The sequence below is a fragment of the Anopheles moucheti genome, chromosome 2, assembly GCF_943734755.1.
Source record: "Anopheles moucheti chromosome 2, idAnoMoucSN_F20_07, whole genome shotgun sequence".
In the NCBI taxonomy this organism is placed as follows: domain Eukaryota; kingdom Metazoa; phylum Arthropoda; class Insecta; order Diptera; family Culicidae; genus Anopheles; species Anopheles moucheti.
The window spans coordinates 86,097,954-86,111,640 of record NC_069140.1 but is presented as its reverse complement, the minus strand read 5'-3'; the positions used below and the strand labels follow the sequence as shown (position 1 = coordinate 86,111,640).

The 13,687-nt window shown below is 44.2% G+C and overlaps 1 protein-coding gene across 1 annotated transcript in view; it reads right to left on the bottom strand.

Moving 5' to 3' along the window:
- LOC128309478 (protein O-mannosyl-transferase TMTC1-like) overlaps positions 1–13,687 on the bottom strand; it is an 85,564-nt gene that overhangs the window by 34,885 nt on the left and 36,992 nt on the right. The window contains exons 4-5 of the mRNA XM_053045879.1: positions 5,109–5,429; positions 4,836–5,025 (exon numbers count right to left, since the gene is read on the bottom strand). Coding sequence (XP_052901839.1) covers positions 4,836–5,025; positions 5,109–5,429 — 511 coding nt within the window. The remainder of the gene's footprint in view (positions 1–4,835; positions 5,026–5,108; positions 5,430–13,687) is intronic.

Here is a 13,687-nt window from a genome sequence, read left to right as displayed (position 1 = left end):
ACATATTTTCCTTGTATCTGTATCGTTCCCTTTTCTGCCACCCCTCACAACCATCCCTCTTTCCCTCCCAACGCCCGGGTGCTGCCGGGAGATTCTGGTCACGGCTCGGGAGTACATCATTTATCTTAAGCTGTCATGATTTCGGTTCGCCTGTCGTTAGATTGTACTCGATAACATCAGGCATCGACGAGACCTCCCGTACGACGACGGCTGCTGGTCGGGCCTTTCGCCTTTTGTGACAGGGTTGTACGTTTATTTCGGTGATCATATGTCGGTGTCGTCACCGAAAACAACAATTTATAGCTGACGTAATCCCGATTGCAACTGTCGAGCGGAAGCGGATCCGAAAACCAATACCCAGCCACCGAGGCCTGTCAATCAAGCTAAAACCCTGGGAACCGAGGGCGAAGCTCGCTACAACTTGACTCCCGGTCACAGACAGGGCCGAAACTTGGAACCGGTCGCAAAATTTATGGCACACTTCACACCGAACAACGAAACAAAAAAAAAACACCCGATTCCCCCGTATACCAGTGGGTTCTCCAGGGTGGGTTATGGTAAGCACCGTGGACCAACCAACAAAAATAAAAATACGTAAAAGTTACATAAAACGTCATTTATCTAATTCACTTATCAATTTACTGCTGCTGCCACTACAATCGCGGCCCGAACGCTCGAAAGCCGCGCGGTAAGGAGTCAGATTTCTTTCGCTCACAAACGCTCGCAACACTTTCCCTGGGTTCCCTGCGCAACACACTGACACACACACCGAACGCGGTTTTCCGCACGTTCCGTCATTTGCCGTTGCTTGTTTGGTGTTGATCGTTGCGTCTCATCAATCAACAGCCGCAAATAACAATACTAACAAGCGAGCGGGCAAGCTTGCGAGGGGCCGTCTAACACCCGCAAGGCAAGGCCGGGCTCACCGAAAGAGAGTTGTCCTGATTGATTGATAACACATAACAGCCGCGTTGCCGCGGTGAAGTATTTGTGATACGGTTGCGCACATCATCATCGCGTGTGCGAACGAGCACACAGGGACAGGACATTTGAGTGACTGCAATGGAAGCAGTGACACATACGCTTCAAGGTGGATAGTAATATTAGGTTGATTTATATTTATTACGCATGGCCATTTTTATTTGCATTTAAAGATGGTAGCTTTGGTAGGCAATTTTTAACAAATATGAATAAATAAATATGAATTTTATAAAAATCTGTCTGAATCCAGTTGAAACACAGATTTCAATTGAAATCTTTACTTTTAATATTAATACTTTTAAGTTATCCGATTGCGGTATTGAGGTAATATAATAATGGTTTAAGTAAAGTCCTTTATTTTTACCACAACATCTTCCATTTCGTCCATTGTGCCTGCAGTTAATCGTATTGCCGATAGTTGCCGAAAACGGACCAGGCACTCACAGTCGTCCGAAACGAGGTTAAAGATACGGACGAGGCCTGAAACTGATGTTTTCTGGCGAAGGCATTAAAACAGAATAATTTGATGTGGTTCCGGCGGTACCTTGCACCCAACCCACAGCCTCGGTTTGCCCGCCGGAAAAAGGTGCCGACACAAGACGAATAAGTGCGCTCGGTTTGAGTGTGGTATGGGGCCTTGTGAAGTGGTCTCACTAGGTAATGGCCAACGCGTCACGCCACCAGCTGCTTTTGCCGTGCAGTTGCTCCCCGTGGCAGTACGATGTGTTCATGTGTTTGGATCAAGGAAATTAGATGAAGCAGAACGCTGCTTCGGCACGCTACCAACGCGGGGAGGATAAGAAAAATCTCAACCTAAACGAGAGATAAATCAACGATAGCTCGGAGGCAGAGCAGCTTGGTGGGCATCTGGGGCAAGGATATCGCTACCATTCGGCGTCTCCCGATCACTTACATCATCAAGGTCTTTATTTCATTTTCGAGTGTTCCGTTTTTTTTTGCGTTCGTCATCCCTCCTTTGTTCCGCGTTACCGTTGGGCGTTACATTAGGCCTCGAGCGTACGAGCGGGGCTGGTAGGGCTGGAGAACCCATCGACGAATCTTGCCGGCTGGCCGAAATTAAGAATGAACGATTGGAAAATGAAGCCCATTTGTTCTAATGAGCTGAGTGGATGCCGAGATTGACTGTATCGAGTCACGGCACATTCGCACTTCACGCCCGACTGGGCTTCCGTGGAAAACACGATACGAACCGCGTGCCAATCAGCGTGCCAATCTCTGGCCGTCCTCGCATTGGCACAGAAAACCGGTGTAGGAATTGAATTTTGAAATACCATCATCGGGTGGAAAGAGCCGTGGTCTAGGAATTCAGGGAAAATGTCACTTCGTTTCAGTGAGATGAAGCCAAGCTTGCGCTCCTCTTTTCTTTGCGGAAGTACGACCCGCGGTCTTATCACCCGCCTGGTGACATTATCGGTTATCGAGCTTAAGATTTCCTCGCGTTTAGCAGTATCCTTCAACAGCATTTTGGCCTTGAATTTCGCATGATCTTACTTTCTCTCACTTCGTCTCTCTCCTGTGACTAATGAGCTTTAAGAAAAATGGCACTTTAACTGATCGCGTAAATCAGTCAATAAACGATGAGATAAAAGCCTGAGGAACGATTCCTTATATTTCAGGCTAAAATATATTTATTTCGTTATTTTAACTGAAGAAGCTAAAAAAGGATAATTCTCACATCGACAAGTTAAGCGGGAAACCGATGCTCAACACAGGTGGATCGAATCGAAAGGGTACAGAAGTGATTTACGCATTCTTTTACTAGCCGTTGTCAACTACTGGAACTAGATTCTCTCGACAGTAAGATAAAGTTCCTGTTAATTGCGGGTCTCTTGCCGGATAATACCGAAGCTCTCCACCTTTAATCCCTTACGCTACTTTATACTCTGTCCCGAGACCGTCGTTCCCATGGGGTTTTGTGACATTTTGTTTTACGCCATTGTGGCAAATATAAAAATGTGACAAATCTTTTAACTGAATTAATCGATGCCTCAAGCAGTTAAAAAATAAGTACGACTGAATAGTTATTCTTAATTAACAAATTTAAAGATGATTAAATGAGAAGAAAACATTATGTTGAAAGAGTAACGTTTATAGACAAACGATTTTCTATACAGTGCACATCGAACAGTACTGCCTTTGAAGTATTTCATAACAATCTCGTTGAATTATTTTGGATAACACGATTAAAAAGCTTAATGTGCTTTTTATTGCATACTTTTAGGCGCTGCACAAAAATATTTGAAGCAAAATGAAATTGCTTTGCTCGAGTACTGTCGGGATGAAGGGCCCTTTTAGGGGCTGAAGATTAAAATGTCTGTCAACCTGTGCGAATTGTATATTGACATTAAGTTTCCAATAATTATAAGGTCGGTATGTGTAAGTATTAAACTCGAATCGAGTATTACTCTATGTAGCATGTCTATAAAATCAGACTTCTTTTCATCTACTACAATTTTCCATTGCATCATTATGTTAGTATTCGTAGTATTAGTAATATTAGTAGTATTAGTAGTAGAGTAGGATCAGAACTATTTTAGTATTCAGAAATATTTGTCCCGTTCCTAATCACATGAGCATTACGTGTGCCAATGAAAGCTTCAGCTGACAACATTTTAACGAAAAATGCAATCATGTATAACGTCGATGGAAGCAAAAGTGCAGATAAAAATCTATAGGACCTAAAATGAGGACAACAAAAAAAAACTCTTCCATCAGAGAACCAAATGCATACAATATAAACTTCACAGTCGAGACCTCAATCCCGTTGGCGGTGCATGCTCGCTGAAAAACGTGATGAGCTTGCAAATGGAGTTCTCCGTCCAACCGTGCCGGGCAATTAACGTCAATAAGCAGCTTGCAGTGATCAATAAATAATCGATGCATTACATCAATCAATCGTGTGCCGGCTGATGCTGAAGCGAAGCTTGTTTGTACGGTGGTTTGATTTGAACCGGATTTTCCACCATCCTCACACACAGAAGCGGGCACAATTTTCCCGGGCACGGTTTAACGTGCAGGGAAGCGCGTTATCCATCGCCCCGGCATGCCGATGGGTCCTCTATTGGGTTTGGTGTTTTTTTTTTTGTTGGGTGCTATTCGCTTTACTTTTCGCTTATAGTGCGCGCTGCAATCGTGTGTTGAAATCGAAAACGGGAACAGCGCGTTCCGCACATGATACAATATTTGCACAGTTGATTGCAATCGGTTGCCACTATCGGGCGAGGGTATGTGCAGCCCAACGAATACGTGCACTTGCTCGTTGGGATAATAATAAAGAGTGGATAGGACGCCGGTAAGACACAGACGAAAAAAAAAGCATCACCAACATGCAAAACGCACAAAACCGGTGGGCAAATACAATTTTCCCCTGCATGCAATATGAATCATGTCGAAACAGACGCCGGGACGATCGCATCATCCGTTGCATCCCCGGCGTGCTCGTTAGCTTTGCGCCTACAACTATGCAATGGGCACAGCAATCGAGTAAGCAGCGGTACGGAAGACACGTTTCGATTCTTTTTTTTTTGTTTTTCATTTGCCATTATGACAGACATCGGTCGAAATGGAATGAATCCGAAAAATATGTACCACAAGCAAGGCTGGGTGTTGTCGGACGGAAACCCATCGCATTCTAAACTCAAACATCACAGCATTTGTATTTGATGTACGGGGTTTTTCGGCTGATCCGTGCCAGTATCGATTGCTGCTGTAAAGTTACCCCTTTTGGGATGATGAGTGGATTGCATGGTGGAATGACGAAATCGACCAGCATCGACCCAACGGATGGACCGGCTTCGAGAGAAAGCAATAAATAATTGATATGTTTTAATTACCTCGCAATCCATAAGCCCGCGACAAGCAAACAGCAGCACCGCCCCAAACGCAATGAATGTGAGCAAATTTCGAGGATCGCTGGCCGTGGTAACGAGCGGTATCGAACCCATCTGCCAGTCGTGGCTGAGCGTGGAAGGACACAGCAGCAGCCACCAGTTGAAGGCGGCCAGGTAGCAGAACGTAAGCAAACTGTAACGAAATGAGTTTCGATCTGATTAGAACACTGGAACACAGGGGGGGATGGAAGCGATACTCGCGCTCACTTTACTTACCGCACGTAAAGGTTCGGATGGAAGGCGGTCGGGTTGTCCTGCTGCGAGAACCGTGGTAACGAACCCTGCAGCAGGGCTAACCGTACCGCTAGCAGGACACCCATCGAGAGCAGCACACGCGACACCCGGCGGCCGAACTGATGCGTTTCCTCGCTCCAGCGCATATCCTGGACGGTGCGCTTGAGGGCTGGCCAGTTGCGGTACGTGTCGTACGCGACGTTTAGCAGAAACACGGTAATGCCCGTCTCCTTCGCCAGCATGCTCAACCCACCGAGCACAATGCTGAGCCATATCGAGTTCATGTCGGGTTCATGGCAACGGCTGTAAATAGACCACGCGACAATAGGACATGTTTAAGAAATTACTTTTATAAAAGAATTATATGATTATTTATTTATATTCTGTCATACGTCTGTAAGAAATGGACTTTGTTCAAAACTTGACGAATCCATTTTAGCCGCGATCGAGAGGAAGATGCACAGAAGGGTTTTTTTGGCGCCGAACGTGTGGAAGGACAATGTGGCAGACTGTCATGAGAATGACACCGAACGACCCAAACCGTAGAGAGTTTGGGTCATCCCTATTTGGGTCATCCAAATGAATGGTTGAAGCCCAAATTAAGATGCACCCAAATCAACCACCCAGTGCCGTATAGGTACGAGAGTCACCCGATTAGTGTTGGGAAGATTTGAGATTTGGAAGATTCGAAGATCCGATCCCTTGAAGGATTCGATCGGATCCATTGAAGGATTCTAAAGGAATTGGTACCTTTTGGGATTCTAAAAGGATTCGATCCTATTGGGATTCTAAAGGGATTTGATCCGATTGGGATGGGATCCTAAAAGGATTCGATCAGTTTGAGATTCTAGATTGGGGTTCTATAGGGGTTGGGTCCAAATGGAATTTTATAGGGATTTTGTTGGGATTAGACCTCAACCAATGTGTTTTCGCGCTATGACAGGATCGAATGTTTGTTAGGCAGTGTGAGAAAGCATGTTGTTTTGCTTGTTGGGATCCTATTGGGATCAGATAAGGGATCGATATTGGCTGGTTGGGAATGGCACTGGTATTGTTGTGTTTTTTCGTTGACGCCAAGTAAGAGCATCTATTTTGTCAGACGGAATTTTTGCACGATGAAGTGTTATCATTATACTTCATAATACATCATTTACTTTTCTTTGCGAATAATAGTGTGTGACATTGACAGGAAAAATCTGTAGTGTTTATTTCTCTGTTTGCCAATTAAACCATTCAAATATAAAGTCATATAGTCATATAAACTCTTATTCAGACAACCGGCTGAACCCGTGCAGCCAGGAACTTTGCAGGCCTATAAGTTATGATATCGTTATGGAGGCTTATTAGTATTATAATAATTATGATATCCAATATCGATGCAATGTTCTTATAGAAAGTTATTAAACTCTTAAATAATCACATCACTATACCCGACCATCATCGTATAGGTGCAGTGAGTTGGTACAGCCCACTGCCGTACAATAGCAGGATTTGGTAATCAACTCACAAACATTTTAATTGATCGTGAGTTGTAAAACTCACAAGTGAGATAAGTAACAGTGAGTGAGTTGGGTGAAGATTTAAGTTACCTTTGTGAGCTTACAAATGAGTCAACTTAATGGTTGGAACTCAATATACACCAATCGATTTGAATTGCTCTTATCACTTAGTTAGTAAGAACTCGTGTTCCTTAAATCAAAATATTACAAGTGAAACAACAGTATTCGCTTAAATGAACCATTAAGTATTAGCTGTCATAGGATGTCACTGTCATTCTGCTGTTTCAACTTTAAGGTACAGCGAAATTGAAATAAACCATGCAAATAGTAAAATAAATGTTGCGCGCTGCTGAAACACCAGCTGGCCAGCAGCACATGATGAATGTTTACTTTGGTACCCAATACAATGGTTCGATAATTACTTTAGTCCCCGTTTTATTGCGACTCGCCGGCACTTTTTTAATTGATTCCCAGCAGTAAATTACATTTTAATCGTCAAGTTAATTATGTTGCGTTCCATTTCACTCTGCTGATGGAACTGCTCGTCATAGAAAAAAAAACCAAAACGAAAAAAAACATAAAAAAAACTGGCCAACTCCACAAAACTAGCTCACGGCGCTTAAGCTGCTGGCGGAAAATGTTAAATAATGAAAGTAAGCCCCCGCGAATTTTACCCGTAAAGCCACAACGAAAAATTAAACTAACAAGACAACAGGAAGGAAGATCCCCCTTCCGTGGACGGACGGGACCGGCAACTTGTAATCCGTGAAACAGGGCCGTCCTTCCGTGTGCCAACCGATCCGATTGAGGTTTTGTCTTTTCCATTCGTGATGAATATTCCGCTGCTGCACGGTGGAAAACCAAGCAAAAAGGGAAGCTGGGTGCATTGTCATACTTCTTCGGTAAGTAGCTCTCATCCGCTACGGAGCGTTTGCTTCGCTGGGTTTGAATGCGCTTCAGCCTGCAGTGTGGTGGTGCATCGACAGGGCAGGAAAAAGCTTCAACACATTCCACGCACGCCCTTGGTGGTGGTGGTTGCTTTTAGTTGGTAGACACAAGCGCTGGTGCGAGGTAAAAGTTCACTCTTCGTCATTTGCAACAGTCATGGCACGGTTGCCGCGCGTGGAGTCGAGGCAGACTTGCAAGAGGGATGCAAGTTTTCCGGAGTGTTGTCTCATTTTCTTAAAACACTAACCATACTGGTTCACCAGTCAAGTTTCTTTTAACGTTCTTTTGTGCTGTTGTTGTTTTCACTACTTTGTACACCATTTCTTTCTTCGTCTTCGTCGAGTTGCTGCTGCTGCTTATTGAGCTAACCATTCTTAAACAATGCACAAACAAAAACGCTGTCATGATGTAATAGCGGAAAACTTCTCAAGTTGAACGAGGGGAAGATGTGATAAGAAAAAAAAAAGCTAAAATTAAAAGGAAGAACAAGACTGTTCCTCGACCATCGACCAAAATGAAGGGCTGCGAATGTTGCAACATTAAAGAAGTACCACTCGTGCAGGCGGCAGATGGTGTTTTTACAATTGTTTTTCCTTTGCTGTGGTGACCAGCACCAGCTGTTGTTTTTGCTTTTCTTTTAAACCCCCCCTCCCCCCCCCACCGCACCCGCGTCCGTTCGTACCATTGGGGCCCACAAATTCATCGTTGTTCGTTTTTAATTAGAAACAAAACAAAAACAAACTAACAGACGCAAGCCGTAGCATTCGGTGCCACTTTCGACCAAGACCTTAAACAAACCTTCAACTTAAGGACCTCAAAAATCAAAACACACTTACACACACACACACTCTTCTAGGTTTTCTTGTCCAAAAAAGGTCAACACCTGCTCAAAATGGGGGTGTGCACCTGAACGAATGCAACCATAAAATCTACCAGCTCGGTCTGGCAAAAGCTCTTTTTTCCAGTAGCACGGCTCCGTGCCGTTTCACATGAAGAAATTAAAATGTCGATTTCTCACCCTCGTGAATTATTCATATTCACAGAACGGGGATGGAAAAGGGCAGGAATTGGGAAAAAGGTTTGCTTTTGGCCTAGCCACCTAGAATCACTTTCGCAAATCCTTCGGTGAAGAGTTGTGCGAATGAGCCGCTTTTTTTGCGCTTGCTCCACTCCCTGTGCCTGTGAGCGATGGCGTACGGTCAAACACATACACACACACTAATTGGTTGAATTATGATGACCTATCAGTAAAAGTTTTGGCCCCCTTCAATCCATTTGCTTCCCTCTTTTTGTCACGGAAAGACCGCTGCAACTCACGTACGTACCACGCACCACGCAATTAAAGTTGATGGAAACATTCCGAAACACTTCAAAACCGTACGGCACAACACACGTGGGCCACCTTTCATCGCAAACGATTTAGATCAAAGTGTTGCGTGTACCGAGCCGGGAGGCCTTACTCTGCTGTTTGTGTGTGTATTTTTTTTTGTTGGTTCTACTTTTGCCTTTTTTTATTATTCACCATCGAACCCACTCACCCTCACGGTGGAGATCGTCGGCTTTGGGTTAGAGTTGAACGTGGTAGAAGATTTTTTGTTTGGGGTGGAGGACACACCAAATGCTGCCAATTGAGCAATTATGCTAAATGCGTATGAATTTAAGTTTCATTCGATGGACCTTTCGTCGGAAAAAGCGGCACGCTTGGTGTACGACTTCGCCACAAAAAAAAGGGAAAGCCAAAAAAGTGGCCCATTAAAATTCGAAAACCACCGAGGACCTTAACCACCCCCACCAAGGAGGCTTTTCAGAACGGAGCGTAATAGAACTTTATCCACTGACGTAATGATTCGCAGAGGGAAAAAGCTTTTAGAAGGTGCCAAAGGATTTAACTTGGCCCCCCGGGGGGGTCGCTCTGGCATTGTGCGAATGGTTTTTTTTTCCCAAAATCCTTATCCTAGTGCCCGCCTGCAAACGACATGTCGGAAGGTTTTTGGGTAATTCTCGTGATTTTGAAGCTACAACACACTAAGTGGAAAATTGGATATACGCTGAAGCCGTTCAAGCGTATGTAAACGATGTTCTAAGAACAAAATGGCTTCTTGGAACGAACAAAACGAGCAAATTATTAATTGAAGTCTGTGATGAAACTCTTGCCACAACCATTATCACGACCACGAAAAAAAAAAATGGGGAAAAACCCAGTCAGGGATTAGCAGCTCTAATGCCTTTGTACATGTGCATCTTATTTTGGGATTTGTATCAACACCTTCATCAACTCTTCTTCAACTCGCGGCACGTCAGGTTTCATCTGTCCAGACGTCCGAGCCGTTGCCGCAAAAGTTGCTCAATGCAGCAAACAAGAGGAAGAAAGGAACATATACGGAAAACTTTTAACACCTTGGTCCAAACAGTGCTTGCCTTGCCAGTGCGCTGGTCCAATAACATCTTTATCTCTTCATCGTGTCGGTGGATGGGAGTTCTCCCTTTCCCAAAACTCCGCACGGACATACTGCACCACCGGTGCTGGTGGTGCTGTGTTAATCTAGCATGAAGCCAAACGGAACTGTTGTATCAGAAACCAAATTTCCAAGAAATTCCGCCTAGCGCACGGCTTACTGTAGCAAGCACAACATTTTGCTACCAGAGCGTAAGATGCTTCCCGAGAGTGATCCGTTCGCACCCGAAAAACAGGGTATAAAAGGGGATCCTGCGCTGGGTTAAGTCAGTTATTAGTGAACGCGCAAGGACTAAGGACAGTTCCATCCGCTCTCGCAAACTCACCACGTTAGCTCTCGCAGCTTCAACAAGTCGGCTCTTGCAGCCCCACCACGTCGGCTCTCGCAGCCTCACCACGTCGGCTCTCGCAGCCTCACAACGTTCGGCTCTCGCAGCCTCACCACGTCGGCTCTCGCAGCCTCACCACGTTAGCTCTCGCAGCTTCAACACGTTGGCTCTCGCAGCCTCACCACGTTGGCTCTCGCAGCCTCAGCACGACGGCTCTCACAGCCTCATCATCCGGCTTTAGGCCCATCGAGGAAGACCTGGCCTTCGAGCCCATCGAGGAAGACCGTGTCTTTAGGCCTTTCGAAAAGGCCTGGCTTTAGGCCCATCGAGGAAGACCTGGCCTTCGAGCCCATCGAGGAAGACCTTGGCTTCTAGCCCAACGAGGAAGACCTGGCCTTCGAGCCCTTCGAGGAAGTCCTGGCTTTCGAGCCAACACAAAGACTGTTCATTGTTAAAAGATAATAAAACACAACGTAGGGTAAAAGTGAACAGAACATTTGGTGCGTAGTGACCAGGATACGTATTGGACAAGCAACTGCGTAGTGATCAGAATACGTGTCGGAAAAAAACATTCGCGTAGTGCTCAGAATACGTATCGAAAAGTATTCGCTAAAAAGTGACTCAATTTCGTATCGCCAGTGAAGCAACCAAACTACGGAATAATAGTGAAACACAAACCTTCAGTCGACGTTAAGAGTGAATAAGAACAAGGCATCACAATGAGTGAAGAAACCCGCATTCGCACGAAGACCAACAGATTGGAAAGGTATGTAATTTCACTCCGTAACATAGAGAGCTTCGCTAAAGGCTATAGTGAAGATCAAAAGCATCAAGTAGGCGATCGTCTGATTAGACTAGACAAGGTATTCGAGTTATTTGAGTCTGCTGTTGACGAACTATGTGCGTTGCCTATAACAAGCGAATTACAGACAAAAGTTAATATGACCACCTCAGAGATGGAAGAATTATTCTTCAAAACTAAAGCCATTTTGTCTCAAGTAATTCCCATGCAGCACAAGACAGAAGAAGAAAAATCTAAGGAAGAAGTGCCATGTAATCTGAAAGGAGTAAAATTGCCATCCATTAAGCTGGAGGAGTTTGATGGAGACTATAAAAAGTGGTTAACCTTTCATGATAGTTTCAACTCCCTTATTCATACTTCGGATAAAATTAATGAAATACAGAAGTTTCATTATTTAAAGGCCTCCTTAAAAGGAGAAGCTGCGAGTTTGATACAGGCCATCGCTATCACGACGGATGGCTATGAAATTGCTTGGAAAACGCTCGTTGAACGTTATTCCAACAAGGTTTTGTTGAAGAAGCGACATGTTCGTGCCTTGTTGCAAATTTCAAGAGTTAGTCAGGCGAGTGACGAAGCTCTTCGAAAACTGGTAAATGATTTTCAATTACATTTACAAATCCTTCAACAATTGGGAGAAACAATTGACAAAAAGAGTACCATTTTGGTGGAAATTCTGAGTGATAAGCTTGATAAAGCCACTCTTAAGGCATGGGAAGAATCTATTGCCCCCGAAGAGCAACCAACGCTCACTAAAATGATCGAGTTTATCAAACGACGTTCGACCATGTATGAAAGCTTGGGAATAAACGCACAGCCGTTAACATCAATGATCGGGGAACGTAAAAGATTCCCTCAAGAACGTAAGGCATTCGTTAACACAGCATCCACAAGTGTAACGAAATGCGCGTCCTGTGGCCAAGCTCATAAAATTTATCAGTGTACAAAGTTTAACACTCTTAATGTACAAGATCGTCGCAATATGGTCAACCAGAAACGTCTATGTTTCAATTGCCTTAGCGAAGGCCATCAAAGCAAGAAATGTACCTCGAAATACGTTTGCAAGATATGTGGTCAAAATCATAATACGCTTTTACACACCGGTTTACAAGAGAATGACAAGCCTTTACGATCATCTGATGTCCAGCAGCCCATTGTTACCATTAACGCCTCGTCCACTCAGACCAACCGACCAGGTTTTACACACGTTTTGTTATCTACAGTAATGTTAAATGTTATCGGCCTAAATGGAGAGAAATACCCTGTGCGAGCACTTCTAGACAGTGGTTCGCAAATAAGCGTTATTTCAGAACAAGTGTGCCAGCACTTACGTGCTTCTCGCAGGCCAGTTAAGATATCTATTGGAGGTATCAATGGAACGCTATCGAGTGCACGACATGAAATAACTGCAGCAATAGAATCGAGATGTGAGACGTTCAAAACGGTCTTAGACTTTACCGTGGTCTCAAGAGTAACCTATGACACTCCATCGGTTCCATACTCAGCGGTCGATTGGGATATTCCAACCCAGCTAGCGCTTGCAGATCCTCATTACAATACTCCTGGTCGAATCGACATGATTATTGGCGCAAGTCTGTTTTACAACTTGTTAAAGTCTGGGCGATTCAACATACCACATTCGAACATGGCAATGATAGAAACCGTCTTTGGCTGGATTGTCACTGGTTTGGCAACAAGAAATCAATCCACAGAAGTTCAGCATGCTTCTTGTAATTTGGCAGTAGTTCCAAACATCCAGCAACAGATGGAACGTTTTTGGCAAATAGAAGAATTGCAAGAAAAGAACATGCTCACACGAAACGAGCAAAGGTGTGAAGATTACTATAAAGACACAACTACACGTGATATCCATGGGCGATATATTGTAAAGCTACCAAAGCATCCCGAATATCAGCAGATGATTGGGCACTCGAAGACAGCAGCGCTACGACGATTTGCTTCATTAGAACGTAAACTCCAAGGGAATGAACAGCTAAGAATTCAATACAACAGCTTTATGGAAGAATATATTTCACTTGGCCATATGAGTTTAGTTACAAATGAAAAGCCTGATTCGACAACAACGTATTATCTTCCACATCATCCGGTCATCAAAGAAGCTTCCACTACTACAAAGTTACGAGTTGTATTCGATGGTTCGGCAGTTACTACTACTGGCAAGTCTCTCAACGATGCATTATTAGTTGGTCCGGTAGTACAGGACGATTTGTTGAGTTTGGTAATACGCTTTCGTAAATTTCCGATTGCTTTAATAGCAGACATCGAAAAAATGTACCGTCAGGTATCAGTACATCCTGACGATAAATCATTACAGCAAATTTTATGGCGTTTCAAAACTGACCAACCCATTCAAAGCTATCAGCTTGACACAGTTACGTACGGCCTGGCACCATCTTCTTATCTCGCCACAAGAACGCTCCTAAAGCTCGCAGAAGACGAAGGTGAAGCCTTCCCACTAGCTGCCAATGCCATCAAACGGCAGCTATACGTCGATGATTTGATAGCAGGAG